At 44.4% G+C, this 18668-nt stretch overlaps 1 protein-coding gene across 2 annotated transcripts in view; it reads left to right on the top strand.

Moving 5' to 3' along the window:
• The window catches only part of LOC310785926 (AP-1 complex subunit mu-1-like), a 52056-nt gene that overhangs the window by 19297 nt on the left and 14091 nt on the right, over positions 1 to 18668 (top strand). For both annotated transcript variants that reach the window (XM_083647105.1, XM_083647106.1), the window contains 2 exons: positions 7078 to 7225; positions 16837 to 16963. In XM_083647105.1, the coding sequence (XP_083503231.1) occupies positions 7078 to 7225; positions 16837 to 16963 (275 nt within the window). The remainder of the gene's footprint in view (positions 1 to 7077; positions 7226 to 16836; positions 16964 to 18668) is intronic.

The following is an 18668-nucleotide window of genomic DNA, read 5'->3' as shown; positions in this document are numbered from 1 at the left end:
ACACACTCATCTCTGTCTCATTATGCCCACAAACACACTCACTGTCTTTCTCTCTGCCAGCTATTCAAGGTCTCCGCCCATTTCATGCCTTGACCACTGCAACAATACTGCCTTTCTCTTCTTACATTATAAGACTACCCACCTTGTGTGTGTGTGTGTGTGTGTGTGTGTGTGTGTCTGTGTGTGTGTCTGTGTGTTTGTGTAAGAGACAGAGCGAGTGCGACTGTGTGTGACCGAGTGTGAGGCCTCCTTTATGCTGAGATTGGCTCTTCAGTTTAATGTTCATGTATTTTTCTAAGTTATAGTGAAAAGTAGCAGCGTGCACAGCTGAAAATCTTGAACACTGTATCAGGTGCACAGTTGTGGTGGCAAGGATCAAAACAATTCTATATTTAGAATCGGTTGAGACCATAGAACATTTCACTCGGACCAAAAAACAACAACGAATCGAAAAAACATTTTATTTAAACCTGCATTTTTTTTTACATTTCTAAATATATCTGAACCGTTTGGTTTGAACAAGTAAAACGATTTTTATAAGCATTTTACTAAATAGAAAAAAGGGAGCTTCTTGATGCTTATAAAGAATTTAATTAATAAAGAAGTAATGTACAGGTATACTCAATGGTTAATACACAATACATCTTCAAAGGACAAGGGCACAAGAGACGCAACACGTTTCAACCTCTGGTCTTCGTCAGGCTGTAGGCAGCAAAATTGGGGGCCGCTCCTGTATAAAAGCAGATACGTGGCACAAGGTGAGCTGACGTGGCGTGCGGAAGTGTTACTGTGACGTATGAACTACGTCAGAAACAGAAATATATACATAGAGAGCAATCAGGTATAGAAATAGTACAATAGGCTGTGTGAAATACAGCAAAAACTATAGGGCAAATTGTATGGGTCTATGCACACATTATAGGCTATTGGAAAAATACATAGGCTATAAGTCAATACATTGGGATGTGGATACATCAAGGTCAAATATCACATTATCCAGTAGGAACATGTGAACGGGGGAGGGGGGGGGGGGGGGGGGGAGAGGGGGGAGGGGGGGGGGGGGGCGGGGGGAATTGCAGGCACAGATTATAGGAAACATGCTAAATCAAAGTCTTCATTGAGGCCGTGGGGAGCGGCTGTGTGCAGCGCATGGATCCAGCGCGCCTCGCGTTGGAGGAGTGCTCTGTCTAGATCACCGCCTCTCGGGTGCTGCTTGACCAGGTCAATGGCCCAGAAGCGGAGATCAATGTCACTATGAGACTTGTTCAAAAAGTGTTCAACGAGTGGAGCTTTGGTGTCTCCACGGCGGATAGCACTTTTGTGTTCAGTGATCCGTGTGCACAAAGGGCGGGTCGTTTTCCCAATGTATAGGGAGGGACATGGGCAGCTGATGGCATAGACTACACCATGTGAAGCGCAGGTGGTGAGGTGTTTGAGTGTATAGGTCTGATTGTCCGGGGTGGTGAACGTCTTGAGCTTGAGTGATTGTGCGCAGCAAGAACAATGTGCGCACGGGAAGTGTCCAACGGGTGGAGGCAGCGAGTCAATGGTGCGCTGTGTAGTAATGCTGGGGGTGTGGGAGGTCTTAACCAGCTTGTCTCTGATATTCGGATTGCGTGTGAAAGCAATCCTGGGGGGTAGTGTGAAGGTGTTGTGGATCTGAAGGATATTCCAGTGTTTCAGGATGCAGCGTCTGATTTTGTTGGCCAGAGGGGAGTATTGGAGGGTCGCAGTGATTCTGGGAGGGGAAGTGTCCGTTATTCTGGGCTCCAGTAAAATGTCTCTGTGAGCATGGAGTGCGCGCTTGTAAGCGTGGGAGACAGGGCGGCGACCATAGCCCCTCTCCAGAAATCTCAATCGCATGTCAGAGGACTTGGATATGAAGTCCCGCTTATCGCTGCACAGTCTGCGCAGGCGCAAAAATTGTCCGGCTGGCAGGTTATTTTTGAGGGGGGAGGGATGATAACTGGAGGCGTGTAGGAGGGTGTTTCTGTCTGTGGGTTTCCTATAGATAGTGGAGTTAAATTTATTGTTGTGTTTATATACAGAAACATCCAAAAAATGGATACAGACCGGGGAGTGCTCGATGGTGAACTGGAGGTGTATATTCCAACTGTTGAGGAGGCCATGGAATTCAAGCAGGGATGCTGCTGTGCCGTTCCAAATAAGGAAAACGTCATCTATGTAGCGCAGCCATAGGCTGATGTGGGCGATAAATGGGTTGATTGCGGGGTTGAAGACAAAATCCTTCTCAAAGGTGCCCACATACAGATTAGCCACAGAGGGGGCTGCGGCACAGCCCATCGCCACTCCAGAGGTCTGTAGGTAGTATTCGCCACCAAACAAGAAGTAGTTGTTGCGAAGGCTTATTTCAGCCAGTTTAGTGATGAAGTCATTGGGGGGGAGTTCAGTGGTTCTGTTGAGTAGAGTCTGTCTGATCGTGTCAATAGCCGCCTGTTGTGGAATGTTAGTATACAAGGATTCTATGTCCATGGTGGCTAGAATGACGTCAGAGAGGTCTAAATTAAGCTGGTCGAGTTTCAGTAGGAAATCAGAGGAGTCACGGACGTAGGCTGGTAAAGTACGGACAAATGGTTGGATGTGATGGTCAACAAATTGGGATAGAGGTTCAAGTAGGGACTCATTACCAGATACAATAGGGCGCCCAGGGCAAGGAGTTTTGTTCTTGTGAATCTTGGGTAGTAGATAGAGTATAGGGGTCCTGTGGTGTTTACGGAGTAAGAATCTAGAGCAATCTATAAGCATTTTACGAAATGTCTATGGGAAAATAAATGGTGTATGAAAATCTCTGGTACAGTGCTGAAGCAGGAAGTGACGTTCACTTTGGCTCTCTATAGACCAGTGGTGCCCAATTTGGGGCCCGCGGGCCAAGTTTGGCGCTCTTTTTTTTGGCCCGCCACGGATTTGGGGGTGATTTTTTTTTTTTGCAGGCCAGGCCACCGGGCAGTTGCCCGACGTGCCCGATTATGCAGTCCGCGCCTGAATGGAGATGTCGGGACTCTTCTATCTACAATTAACGTTAATTTTGTGCAGCTGGTATTCTCTCTCCCCGACTCTATCACACGGTATGAGGCATTGCTATCTGAGGATTGATTGCTCCTGATTGGTTGGCTGAATCACCTGGTTGGGGGGTGAGCTCTGATATTTGATCCCTCCCCAGTCACTGGCTTTACACCAGCTCAGCAAGATGGACAGATCATCATCACGGCAGTGGCACACTGACAAAAGAAAGTTTAGGACGGAGTGGCAAGACGAGTATTTTTTTACCGAAGTAAATTCAACAGCGGTTTGTCTCATTTGCAGACAGAGAGTGGCTGTTTTGAAAGAGTACAATATACGTTGCCACTATGAAACTGATTTTCAAAGTACCTTGAGGATTTTTCAAGTTGTGAATTAAGTCAAATTTCTCTCTTGATTACAAAGGTGGAAAATACAACTGTTTTTAACTGGGTGTTTACTGATTAAATGTTTAAGCTCCACACAAATGCAGATGTTTTTTTAAATATATATAACCAATTGCAAATTATTACAATTACCAAACAGATAAAAAGTAGATTATAATATTGAAATGTTATTTTAGATTTAGAATGTTAATTTTCTATAAAACACAATACATTTTAATGTAATTCCACAACGTTTATTTTTGGCCATCGGCCCTCCACCCAGATTGAGTTTTGGCCCTTCATGGGAAATAATTTGGGCACCCCTGCTATAGACTATTGATGGGAGTTTCAGTGTCGAGTTTGTATGTTTTTGAATGATACACCAGGCTTAGATTAGATATCCTAGCCTCACGAGTCACAAAACCTGCTCAGCGTTTCTATTCGAGCAAAAAAGACAAAAGGAAAGACAAATAGCAAAATTGAGTTAAACGGCTTTAATTTGATGACACTGTTATGCAAGACCAAGTCGGTGCCTGCGTTCTTAATGCCCCAGGCTGGGAGGAATATCATTTATTACATTATTTTGAGATCCTAGGCCCGTGTGGTTTTGGCTCACTCACTGACAATATTGAATCATTTGCTCACCACTGCCACTATTATTGGAGAAGGTTCTAGTTTCAGGACGTACAGTACAGTAGCAGGGTGTTCCTGGTCTTGGCAGAGGCCAAGGTGGTAACACTACAGTACTTGTGGGTTGGGTATTACAGGGTTATGGGAGCTCAGGGGCGCAGGTATAGACAGGCCAGGCAGTGCGGTTATTTATTTATGAAGAAAATTTGCAATACCCATTTCAAAGTGATGAGGAGTTCCTAGGCGTGTGTTTTTGTGTGCGTTAAAAGATGAGTCTGGAGACAGCAAATCCATGTGGAACGTGGGATCAGTCTCTCAATTGACTGTGGGGAAAATGTCCAGGCTTGGGGGGGAATGGGGAGGAGAAGAAAGGATGAAGAAAAATAGGCTTTTGGAGGAGATGAGGAATGAAGACGAGATGTAGTAGATACAGAGGGAGGAGATGAATGGGTTAGTGTGGGAGGAGGAGAAAGGCAGAAGAGGAGAGATTTATCTCTCTGTGTCTTCCCTCCTCCTGTCTATGCAAAGCTAAACATGAGCATGTATTCACGTGTACGTGTGTTTGAGCGATTGACGAGTTGAATGCAAGACAGAATCTAGGACACTTTGTTCATAGACTTAGCTGCCATACACTTGTATGCTTGTCCTTGTGTCTTGTTATTGTTATTAGCCACTTATCAATGTCCAAGTGCCGCTTAACAACTCCAATTCAAAATGCCCAAAGCAGCACAATTTGTTTCCTATTTGAAATATACAGTACAAATCATCTCTGGTAGCAGTGATATGTGTTCTATTTTATAATACTGTGCATCTCGCGCGCTCGCTTCCTAGGCTCGTCCGCTGTGCGGGCTCGCCAGCGGGCTGAGGGCTCGGCCGCTGCGGGGCCTTGCCCGCCTTGCGGCTCGCCGAGCATTTCCCCGCAGCTCGTGTACGCAGCTTTTGCCCACTGCACGTCGCATACGCAGCTCGGCCGCTACGTATCTATTTGGGTGACTCACTTATGGGAGCTCATAGTTAGGGTTAGGGTTATATTCATCACCTCAAGTTTTTTGTTTTGTTCGTTTTGGACCAAGGTTATTATTGTAAACGAAATAAGACAAAAACTATCTGCAAAAAAAAAAACGTATCGTCATAAACTGAAATAAAACTAAAACTGAACGAAAACTATCCGGTCTATTTGTTAAATAAAAAATAAAAATATACATGCAATGTATGAGTTTTCGCTACATGTTTAGAGTTTGTGTTTTTACACCTTTATAAAATACCACGTCTACCAAAAATACTAAAACTAGAACAGAAATAACAAGTAAGCTAAACTAAACTCCAAACTATAAGCGTGTTTTGGACATTGCGTTCTGGAGAAAAGTAGGTGGCATCGATGAGGAGAAAGCCCTTGCTGCTGTGGCTGTGCAGTGGAGCAGACCAGGCCCAGGAGTGGTGCACAGAGGTGGGGGCAGGTGGAGCAGACCAGGCCCAGGAGTGGTGCACAGAGGTGGGGGCAGGTGGAGCAGACCAGGCCCAGGAGTGGTGCACAGAGGTGGGGGCAGGTGGAGCAGACCATCAGGCCCAGGAGTGGTGCACAGAGGTGGGGGCAGGTGGAGCAGACCAGGCCCAGGAGTGGTGCACAGAGGTGGGGGCAGGTGTTTGGATACAAACACGCTGGCTCACATGTTGTTTACTGTAGGTGCAGCTCCCTTCTATTCTCATCACAAGTAATTGTGTCTCCCTGGACCAGTAAGAGGATAGTAACAGCAAACTGGTGTTCCAGCTTGCACAGTAGAGGCAACCTACTACACGCCACGGTGGATGGATGAATGGATGGATGAACAGCTTAATTAAGAACGTATACAGAATAATCTGAATTTTAAGTACTTTACAGTGGCCTTAACTGATGGAAAATTACTGTATGATGAAAATCGTCCGGACCAATCGGCGTCAGAGGAAGGAGGAGGCGGTCCTAAGTGGTTGAAGTTAGTTAGCCCATGATAGACGGTGATAGACAACTGGTTCATCCAATCACCTATTTTTTTGAAAGTACCTGCCCCTTTTTAACCAGTTTCCAAGATCGAGTTCCCAGACGGTTCTGTGAAACGCACCATCTGGCCGTGTCAGGTTAGGAATTTCTTGTGTCTTTGACTTTCTTCAGTAGAAGTTCAAATCCTTGGAGGATCTACAGGCAAATCTACAGGCAAATTAAAGCTGTTCTGGCGTGTTGCCCCAAAACACCAACAGCCTGTGAAGACACTTGGTGTCGGCGTTTCATTTACCAAACAAATAGACTCAATAATTCAGTAGCATGCAAACAAATGCACTTAGGCTGCAATGAGATCGCTGTTTATGATCTGTGGCGACAAACAGTCACAATGCGGCTCATATAAATCCCCTTATTCTAATTACAGCCATGAATAACCTTTACATCACCTGAAAAACAAACTCTTAATTTATTCACGCTAGAGTAACTCCAATTATTTTCAGTCATGAGGTGCGATAAGAAAAATAAACTCTTAAGCCATTCCTCTAGGGATTGGGTTCATGTTCCAAACAAAACAAAACACACACACGCACGCACGCACGCACGCAGGGGAGCGCGCACACACACACACACACACACACACACACACACACGCGCGCACGCACACGCACACACACACACACACACACACACACACACACAAAAGTTGATGCCATTTCCTATCCACAATAGATGAGACTAAAATGATATATCTCCTCTCTGCTGGTGTCGATCAATTAGATTAAATCATATATCTCTCTCTCTCCCTCTCTCTCTCTCTCTCTCTCCCTCTCTCTATCTCTCTCCCTCTCTCTCTCTCTCTCTCTCTCTCCCTCTCTCTCTCTCTCTCTCTCCCTCTCTCTCTCTCTCTCTCTTCCTCTCTCTATCTCTCTCCCTCTCTCTCTCTCTCTCTCTCCCTCTCTCTCTCTCTCTCTCTCTTCCTCTCTCTCTCTCTCTCTCCCTCTCTCTCTCTCTCTCCCTCTCTCTCTCTCTCTCTCTTCCTCTCTCTCTCTCTCTCTCTCTCTCTCTCAGATACATCACCCAGCAGGGCCACAAGTTAGAGGTGGGGGCCCCTCGTCCTCCCGCCACCGTCACCAATGCCGTGTCCTGGCGGTCAGAGGGCATCAAGTACAGGAAGAATGAAGTCTTCATGGACGTCATCGAGTCAGTCAACCTATTGGTGAGGACCATTAGTTGCTGTGTCAGAATCACATAGAATGTCTTTTTGTTTGACTTTATTTCACTGTTGCAACCTTTAGATGGAACGTGCATCATCTCTGATCATATAATCCATTTAATATATTAGTCTCAGGCCAGTAGCATTATCAGAATGAGGTTTTCATGATCACCGTTAAGTCAACTTGCTGTTGGGGATTATAATTGAGTTACTCTACTGCAAATACTGCACTATGATTGCAGTCACATGAATTGCACAGCTCAGTGGGGTAGATTTCTCTACACATCAGCATGTAGCAGGTAACTAACTGGTTACACAGGTGTTTTTATTTCTTGAGGCACATACAATGCAGTAAAATATTTATTTATTTATTTGTTTGTTTATTTTTTATTTTATTTTTTTTATTAAGAAGAATGGAGCATGAGAAGAGGAAACAATGTTAGTTATAATTGAGAATCAGAGTTAAAGCATAGAAACATGGGTGTCAGGGTAGTGCACTGGTAGATTACCTGCCTAGTGCCTACCAACATGAGGGTTCACAGGTTCAGTCCCCGTGTTACCTGGGGACACGGACCTACTTGCTCGGCCATCCATACAGGCACAATTGGCCGTGTGTGCGGGTAGGAAGCTGTTGGGATATGTGTCATGGTCGCTGCACTAGTGCCTCCTCTGGTGCGCAGGGGAACTGCGGGGAATAGCGTGATCCTCTCACGCACTACATCCTGCCGGTGCAACTCCTCGCTGTCAGGTGAAAAGAAGCGTCTGGCGACTGCACATGTATTGGAGGAAGGAAGCATGTTCTAGTCTACAACTCTCCCCAGATCAGCAGAGGGCGTGGAGCAACGTCTGGGACAGCTTAGCAGGGGGATTGGCCAAGTACAATTGGGAAGAAGATCGGGGGGGGGGGAAGTAAACAAATACAAAACTTTATAAAAGAAAAAAAGCATAGGAACATAATACTAATAATCAAAGTAACAAAGTACCTCAATGTATCAAAGAAAACAAAAACAAGCCATACTTCCTGACTGTTAAGGGTGTCTTCATACTATTCACAAAACAAAATAAAAAACACTTAAATGGGGTAAATAAAGAAATGAATAAATAAATTAAACCAGACAAACGAATAAAGGAAAGAGAGTGAGAGGAAAAAACGGAAACCAGGAAAGGGAAAAAGAGAAAGGGGGATTAGCTCTTTGAATATGTAATCTTCTCTAGGTTGAGATGGTATCACTGAGTGCTGGAGGATGCAGGATGAAGCAGGACATTTGTCACAGTTATTGGTGATATTGGGATCAATTTATGAAATCAATTTGCGACAATCGAGCTTTTGGAAAAATGAACCCTAAACAGAAGCTTGAACTGTATGAGTGTGAGACGAGTGAACCCTAAACAGGAGCTTGAAGTGCAAGTTCAAGCTTGTGTGCATTTTGTTAAGAGAAACTTCCCAGCAGTCATCCACCAGGTTCAAACTCAGTTCACGCTCCCAGGCAGCCTTGCCTTTGGTAGCTGGTGAACTGTCAAAAGACAGATTTTGAAATGAGTGACTTTTGAAGAGAAACTCATCCCCCACAGTTGACTCTGAGGTGAGGGAAAAGCTGAAAACAAAGATTTAATGAATGCAGTGTCTTTGAAAATATTTGAAGAGATGAGAGGCTGGGAGATGAAATTCGCCTGATAGATCTGCAACGCTACGAAACATACGAAACAAACCACGTTGCTTTGGAATATGAGATTTAACCAGGAACTCCTATCTGCATGTATGAAAAGTAAATGTGCGTGTAAATCAATTTTGGCATAATATTTTACAGTAAATACTGTATGATTGACTCACAAGTCCAATATAGTTTTTTTTTTGTTTTTTTTTTTTTTGTGAGTGATTGTATGTTATGTTTTCCTTATATTTATTTTGTTTGCATTTAAACCCAAATGAATTTTATGAAATGTCTATGTTCAGAATGAATGGTCAGAATGTATAGGATGTGTGGGTGTCCGGGTAGTGTAACGGTAGATTCCCTGCCTACCAACATGAGCGCCCCCGTGTTACCTCTCCAGCTTGGTCGGGCGTCCATACAGGCATGATTGGCTTTGTCTGTGGGTGGGAAGCCGGAACGAGGGTATGCGTCCTGTTCGCTGCACTAGCGCCTCCTCTGGTCGGTTGGGGCGCCTGTTCAGGACAGAAGGGAACTGTGTGGGAATAGCGTGATCCTCCCACGTGCTACGTCCTGCCGGTGAAGCTCCCCGCTGTCGGGTGAAAAGAAGCGGCTGGCAACTGCACGTAACTGCATGTATCGGAGGAAGCATGTGTGTGTCTACTGTCTATGACTCTCCCCAGATCGGGGAGGGGGTGGGGCAGCGACCGGGGCCGCAGGGGGCATTGGCCAAGTACAATTGGGGAGAAAATGGGGGGGGGGGGGTTTCAGAAAAAAATATAGTATAGTATGTGTAAGCATAGTGCATCAGAACTGAAACCCTCTTTGTTCGAACCAATGTGTTGAAGCTTCCAGACATGGTTTTCCCTTTTCCTTGAATTGAATTTCTGAGGAAATGGTCTCTAATTTCCTTTCTTACAACAATCCTTCACCCTGTTTGTAATAGATCTTTTATTTATTTCTGGATTCATTATAATGTATATAGTGGAGAGCAAGCTAACACAATATGCTTCAAAGTTGAGTCAGTTAATCAAACCAATTCGGTGGCCTACATGTAGGCGAGGTTAGATTTGGCGCTTCAATCCTTCCCTTCTTCAGCACCATAGACCTTATACAAATGACTCATGACTCATTGGTTTGTGGACTCCCGTTTTGAAGCCTCGAGTTTGGCATTTTGACTGTCGTCATCTTGGTTTTTTGGAGCCAGAAGCAGCTAGCACCAGACCAGCAGTTTCCCACAGAGCTGCAGCGCCACCTGCTATTGGTCCGTGATCAGCGCATCACTGGACAGGCGACATGTCAATCCTGCCCCAAGACATAGTCTGCTTTATTGTCTATTAGCCCTTTCGAATTCTGTCAACAGCCAATCAGATTCCTTTGTTTCACTCTCTCCTTAATTCGAATTCTGTCAACAGCTAATCTAATTCCTTTGTTTCACTCTTTCCTTAATTCAAATTCTGTCAACGGCCAATCAGATTCCTTTGTTTCACTCTCTCCTGTCGAACTCTGTAAACTAGGGTTGTGTGATGTCACCCAAATAGCCATCGCAACGGTTCCACAGTGAAACATCGCGATGGACAATGGCATCGGGGGTGGTTTATGAAGTCGTGCGCCGACATCAATGCACATTCACAACAACAGGACAGCTGACATGTCATGAAAGACCAGTGGGCTTGAATAGGCTACTACTATACAGCACAGAGCCAGGCGACTCAAACAGTAGGCTATCACTACCAGCAATATTGGAAGGCGCAAAACAAATAATGTAACGTTACAGATCCTGACCAACAACGTGTGTGTGTGTGTTGTCTGTTGAATTTAACTAGCTGGCAGAAAACGGGCAGGATTACTGGCGGCTAACGTTAGATTCGTGTGGGCTCAAGTTTTGAACCTAACATTACTTTAAGGAGAGATAGAAACACAGCAGCAGGCAGCCTATGTACTGTAATGGTGTGACTTCCTGGAAACAGCTGAGTTGAATTCACAGTTGAAGACTTGTAACATTACTCACATTGGGTTGAAAACAGGAAAGAACGTGAAGTTTCTTCTTTGACAACAACACTTCTGCTTGTCCTCCCCTCCCCCTCCTCCTCTCCGCTCTACGGCTTCTCTGGACTGGGGATAGGGTACGCTTGTTTGATGCCGCCCGCACATCCCCCATGCGTCGCGTCTGAGTGGAGTTGGCCTTTTTTATGATTAAATCTGCAAAAAAATTAATTTGAACAGATAATTAATCACGATGGTCCGATGTAGAAGGCTCAGAGGTCGATTGGGGGTCGGCCCATCGACGATGGTCGATGCCATCGTCCATCGTACCAACCCTACTGTCAACAGCCAATCAAATTCCTTTGTTTCACTTTCTCCTTTCGAATTCTGTCAACAGCCAATCAAATTCATTTGTTTCACTCTCTCCTTATGATCCCCCATTGAATGGAAAGGAATTGTTTAAAAACGTCCCCATTCTTTAGGATTGAGTTGTACAATCTCTACAACCCAGCTTGCACAGGTTACCTGAAAAAGCCCATTTTAATGGATCAACCTGGGGTCTCCGAGCCCTGGGTGGGAGACCCGTGGGTGGGAGACCCAGGGGTCCCCTTGGGGGGTGGCACAAGGGATCTCCTAGGGGTCAGAGACCCAGACTCTAACCCTAACCCAAGGACCCAGGGATCCAATGCCTAACCCTAACCAGACCCTAACCCTAAGGACCCAGGGATCCAACGCCTAACCCTAACCAGACCCTAACCCCCATGCTGGCGATTAGAAAGAATGCAGGTTTAAGGCACTTCCGCATTGGCTTCATTTTTCAGCGCATATATTCATATCCTTCATATCCTGAATTTACTAATGGTGTGGAAGATTTTTGGGATCATAACAGGCAATGTGATGTCACACCTCCTGCACTATGGGAATCACTGAATGTATCAGGGGAATCTGCATCTCCTTCTCTGCTCACTTAAACAAGGAATGTAATGCCAAGTCCTCCTCCTTGGAAACCCAAATCTCTCAGCTAGAATCAGCTCAGAAAAACAGCTTTACCAAGGAAGGACAGACATTACTGGCCCTGTATTCTGAATATAATGAACTAACATCTTCTCAATCAGAATTGTTACATTTCAGAACACGTCCAAAATACTACGAAAATGCAGAACGGGTCCAGCAAGCTTTTGGCATTGCGACTCAAACGATCCGAAAAACATAGCTTCAATTGATGCCAATAAAAATACTCAGGGTGACATTTACACTCTGGTATAAACATTACACTCAGTAATACTGACCGAGTATTACTCCAAGTATTACTCCAAGCTCTATTCTTCTGAGGCCCCCACAACAATATATTGCAACCCGATAACCCATTCTCCTGATCAGAACTCAAAGAAGCCCTAGCCTCTATGACCCAATGTCCCCATCAGAACTCAAATAAGCCCTAGCCTCTATGACCCAATGTCCCCATCAGAACTCAAATAAGCTCTAGCCTCTATGACCCAATGTCCCCATCAGAACTCAAAGACACCCTAGCCTCTATGACCCAATGTCCCCATCAGAACTCAAAGACACCCTAGCCTCTATGACCCAATGTCCCCATCAGAACTCAAAGAAGCCCTAGCCTCTATGACCCAATGTCCCCATCAGAACTCAAATAAGCTCTAGCCTCTATGACCCAATGTCCCCATCAGAACTCAAATAAGCTCTAGCCTCTATGACCCAATGTCTCCATCAGAACTTAAAGACACCCTAGCCTCTATGACCCAATGTCTCCATCAGAACTTAAAGACACCCTAGCCTCTATGACCCAATGTACCCATCAGAACTCAAAGACACCCTAGCCTCTATGACCCAATGTCCCCATCAGAACTCAAAGACACCCTAACCCTATGACCCAATGTCCCCATCAGAACTCAAAGAAGCCCTAGCCTCTATGACCCAATGTCCCCATCAGAACTCAAATAAGCTCTAGCCTCTATGACCCAATGTCCCCATCAGAACTCAAAGACACCCTAGCCTCTATGACCCAATGTCCCCATCAGAACTCAAAGACACCCTAACCCTATGACCCAATGTCCCCATCAGAACTCAAAGAAGCCCTAGCCTCTATGACCCAATGTCCCCATCAGAACTCAAAGAAGCTCTAGCCTCTATGACCCAATGTACCCATCAGAACTCAAAGACACCCTAGCCTCTATGACCCAATGTACCCATCAGAACTCAAAGACACCCTAGCCTCTATGACCCAATGTACCCATCAGAACTCAAAGAAGCCCTAGCCTCTATGCCTAAAGGCATTCCCCCTGAGCTGTTTTTACTCCTCAGGGATTTGGTCGGCCCCTCTATACTAGCATCCATAAATTACTCAGTTGAAACTGGGGCATTCCACAGAGACCAAAAATCAACCATTATCTCTCTCTTTCTGAAAAGGGATAAAGATGATCCCCTGCAATGCTCCAGTTACAAACCATGATCAATTTTAAACTGTGACCTCAAACTCTTTGCTAAGGTGTTATGAAGGAAACACCTGTACCAACTCTTTGCTAAGGTGTTATGAAGGAAACACCTGTACCAACTCTTTGCTAAGGTGTTATGAAGGAAACACCTGTACCGCCTCACTCGTCCAGGGACTCCATGCAGATCAATCAGGGCTGTGAATCTTCACTGGCCTCACGATTCGATTCGATTATGATTCAGAGGGCTACGATTCAATTCAATAACGATTATCGATGCATCTCGATGCATCTCGATGCATCTTAAATCGATGCATCACTTTTTTTCCCGAATACATGATTTTTTTCCCTCACTTTCTTTTTTCTCACTGTGTGGCTACTTTTACAATAAAAGTGCATTTAGAATTGCATTGTATTATGATCCATAATTAAAATAAACAACTGCATCTACTTCCATTATATTTTATTTGATTATATATTAAAAAATAAAATAAAAAAATTAATAATTGATTTTTGACATTTGTGAATCGATGCAGAGTCGTGCAGGTCCGCATCGTGATGGATCTTATAATCGATTATTTTTGACACCCCTAAGATCAATCAGGGTTTCCCCTTCACTCAGGAAACACATTTACCAATCCACACGTTTGCACCCAAATACCCAATAAAAATGTGTAACAAAAAATAAAAATAAGAGTTGATTTGTCATTATCAAGCAATTTATCACATGAATGGATTGATGACATTTTCAACCTGCTTAGGGGGGACGTGTTATCACATTCTCTAAAGTTAAAGTCACCGCAAAATTCTGACAAGGGCTCAGATTTCCTGCCCGCACAGCAAGTCACTCTGAAAGTCACGGCTGATCTTGGGCAGTCTGATCTAGATGCGCGTACATGAGCAATACTGTATCTCTTTAACCCATTGATACCTGATGCAGCATTTGTGTGTGTATCCCTTTAAGACCGCGAACCGCGTTAACGCGGTTCGCGGTCTTAAAGGGATACGCACACAAATGAGGGATATACACGCAAAACCTGCATCAGGTATCAATGGGTTAAAAGCTAGAAAGAAGAAGAGAAGTCTCTCCTTTGCAGCGTCTCGTCCTTGAAGCAACACTTTCGGGCCATAAAAATAGCATCAGCAAATTGTTGCACTGGAAGGTATTCCCCCTGCAGCCGGTCGAGAAGGTACAGGTAACAACCCTTTGAGACGACAGTAAGCTCTGATGAGACCACAGCTCGTGCTGCCGTGGCCACTTCCTTATCAGTGAGCGAGCGGGGACTTTTTCATCTTCGAGTCTTCAGAGAGCCTTCCTTCCTTCCTTCCTTCTCCTTTTCTGTACAAAGTCACATCAGACGTGTTGCCTACCGACTCTCACGCCGCCAGTCTGTTTCTCTGTCCTTTGCTGTCTGCTTGCTGCTGGTTGATCTGGGTTTTGACCCGTGCATCTGCGTAAACTTCTGTTCTGTCAGCAAGAGTCTCTCTCTGTCACTTTACCTGCCCGTGTGCGATTCTGTCACTTTACTGGTCTACAGTATAGTCTCTCTCTCACCCTCTCTCTCTTTACATAATACAGTATGTATACTGTATACTAGGGCTGTGAATCTTGACTGGCCTCACGATTCGATTCGATTACGATTCATCTGTCAACGATTCGATTCGATTCGATTAAACGATGCATCACGATGCATCGCGATGCATCTTAAATCAATGCATCACTTTTTCCGCAATACATGATTTCTTTTTTCTCACTTTTCTTTTTTCTCACTGTGTGGCTACTTTTAAAATAAAAGTGCATTTGGAATTGCATTGTATTATGATCCATAATTAAAATAAACAACTGCATGTACTTACATTCTATTTTATTTGATTATAAAAATAAATAAATTAATAATCGATTTTTGATATTTGTTAATCGATGCAGAATCGTGCACGTCCGCATCGCGATGCATCTTATAATCGATTATTTTTGACACCCCTACTGTATACAGTATATACTGTACAGCTACAGATACAGATCAACTTTATTATCCTGCATGGGGAAATTCATTTGGTCCAGTGCTCCGGACATATAAAACATCCATAGTCCATGATGCAGAGCAATGGGTAATCATAATAAAACATATACATCATATACATACTGTATGTATATGATGTATATGAAGGAAGAAGCAAAAATGTGGCACAAGGAAGCTCAGCAGGCCAAAAGTGAATCAGAAAGGAGATAAAAGGAGCTTCTTGGATACTTATAGATAGGTTTTAATTTACGAAGTAAAGTACATGTCTACTACAATAGTTAAACAAACAATGTACATCTTCAATGAACAGGGGCACAAAACGCAACATGTTTCAACCTCTCTGGTCTTCGTCAGGCTGTAGGAAAACCGGAGAGGTTGAAACATGTTGCGTTTTGTGCCCCTGTTCATTGAAGATGTACATTGTTTGTTTAACTATTGTAGTAGACATGTACTTTACTTCGTAAATTAAAACCTATCTATAAGTATCCAAGAAGCTCCTTTTTTCCTAATTCTTTCTCCTTTATGATGTATATGATGAATGAAACTGGCAGAGAAGCATATATCCATTTCAAATTTTCAATTGAGGAATCCTTTCACATCTGATTATTGAAATAATGAGACTCTGTGTGTATTTATAGTCCCAGATAATAAAGGCTTTGTACTTTAATGCAGTGCGTAACATTCATACTCCAACATGGTTTGAATTGACTAGTTGTGATAGCTGTTGGAGCACACAGTCACTAATTGACCATTTTAGTCAGGCCTCGCTCATGGAGTTGGCATGCAGCCTCTCCTGTCTCTCCCCAGAGGGCTTTCTTGGTCCACTTCCCTGGCTGATTCAACTCAGTTTAGCTGTGCTCCATCAGTCCCCTTGCTAAAGATGGAATTATGCTTCCCGCATCGGCGAGGACCGCGAGTGTCCGGAAAGGAAAAGTCAGGAAAAGTGACGTCAAATCAGCAGACGCGCCCCTCCTCCGCAAGTGCTCCTGTGCGGACGGTTTTCGCCTGGCCGTGCACACCCCGAATTTTGTAACTACGCGGACGCGACTGGCCGGACAAAGGGGAGTTTTCAAGACTCCCGCTCACTTCTGCGAGCAGAAACCCGCACAAGAGTATAAAAGCTCCACACGTTTTCTCGTCAGGATTCCGTGTCTCTCATTTCCGTGCGGCCGGGCCAAACGTCAAGCATATTCCCAGCTTAATTCCAACTCCGCTCAGGTGTGCTCTATCAGTAGCTAATGAATGAGCTTCTCCATTTGTGCCGAGATTTCACTGTTCACTGTTCACTCATTTTGCCCACTAATTAGCCATCAAATATGAATGCTCTCAGGCTGTGTCCGAGAAGATTGAAACAGAGATCCGTAGGTTTGCTTATTTCTGCGTAAGATGACACAGCTGATACTATGATAGCTGTTCAAAAAACCTCAAAGTGGACTTCAAGCTCTTCTTCCAATCTAAATTGATGCTGTTGTTTCTTGAATCTGCTCGTGTGCTCCCTCTGTCTGCAGGTGAGCGGCAGCGGCAGCGTCCTGCGCAGTGAGATTGTGGGCACCATCAAGCTGAAAGTGTGCCTGTCGGGGATGCCCGAACTCAGACTGGGCCTCAACGACAAAGTCCTCTTTGAGATCACAGGCAGTGAGTAACAATGTCTGCAGGTATTCATCTGTGTAGATAGAAGCACTTTTAAGTGATGCATGCCATGCCATGCATCACTGCCTACAAATGCACCCAGGGCATTGGGTGCATTTGGTAAGTGGAGAGTGGAGATAAGCGGTATTGCATTCAGCAAGGTTGAGTGTAGGGGAATTGGAAAAATCAACCTGGCTAATTCAAATGGCTGTAAGTTATGGATTTCTATCAAAAAATACTGTAAGGTGAAGTGTTGGTCAAATCTCACGTATATGTTATATGTTATTGTTGCCTGTGTAGCACAGCTTTATATAGGTATTATACATATTACCTATCAGTCATGTGTGTGTGTGTGTGTGTGTGCGCGCGCGCGTGTGTGTGTGTGTGTGTGTGTGTGTGTGTGTGTGTGTGTGTGTCTGTGTGTGTGTGTCTGTGTGTCTGTCTGTGTGTGTGTGTGTGTCATTTTGTTTATTTATTTCATCCTTTCCCATGATTGACAAGTGTGACAATCTGTTAATCAATGCCTGAATGGCCCCAGATGTGCTAAAGCCCGCCCATCTGGGACTCCAATTAAGTTAAGTCTGGTTTGAAAATACTGTTTGACCACTGAGGGAATGACCTCTTCACTCTCAACTTTGAAATCGGCCTCACCCCTCCAACCTCTGATCCATCTAACCGAACCACCTCGCTCCCACCTTTCAACTTAGCCTTCATTTGTCTTCTTACTCTCCATCAAAGTGCCACATCTCCCTGTGCCTCTTCCTCCTCTTCCCATGCCTCTTCCTCTGCCTCCTCTCCCTCTTCTGCTCTCCTCCTCCGCCTACTCTTCTCCCCCCCCTACTGGTGCCTACTTGAGGGGAGTGGCTCTAGTCTCTTTGCCTGTGAGTTAATCCTCACCCGGGGCTACAGGCCTACAGATGAAAGCCGGGGGTCTCTGGATCTCTGCGATATGCAGCCCACAAACCCCCTGCTGTTTGCAGCAGCCTGGGAAAAAGAATATCACAAGTTAACGATCAAATAAACACACGCATACATACATGGGCACACGCAGATACTGCATTAGGATGTTTCCACAGACATTAAGATATGTTTTGCAGTGCACGCTGAGCTTTTTGATTTTATTATTATTATTATTATTTGCATATCATTTCACCTCGACACCCGCACAGTAAATTGGTGGTGATGGTGTTTGCATGTTGTGCACTGTGACAGCTGGATGCAGCCAGAATGTGAAGTGAATAAAGCATTTAACACTGCCCTCTACTGGCAGCAGCCCATAATTGTCACAGGGAACAGATGTACACTACTGTACATACATGTAGGCTACTGTACTGTATGTCATTTGACAATTAGATGAATGTCAGTTGAGAAAAGTTCAAATAACAAATGACTAATTATTAGTTGCTACATTTAATAAACAGTCCACAAAAAGGTAGTATTTTAGACTTTATTCATCTTTCTCATTGAAGGAGTGTCAAATTATATGGTCTTCTAGCTGTGGGTAAATATCTGGTAATTTTTAAGAATTGAAAGTGTTGGACCACTAGGACCCATAGTGCTTAAAATGAACGGTAATCACTTAACAGAGGACTCTGAATCCACTGGGTGTGAATTTGTGATCTTTGGACAGTTTCTCCCCCCCAAAAAGGGTGGGTATCTTAGCAAGTGTTTTATCGGGAAATGTAGTGGTTGCCTTGAAGAGAGACCGTAA

Source organism: Poromitra crassiceps (genome assembly GCF_964638095.1).
Source record: "Poromitra crassiceps genome assembly, chromosome: 12".
Classification (NCBI taxonomy): Eukaryota; Metazoa; Chordata; class Actinopteri; order Beryciformes; family Melamphaidae; genus Poromitra; species Poromitra crassiceps.
Note: the sequence above shows the minus strand (reverse complement) of the source record. Positions and strands in the feature narration are given on the sequence as shown.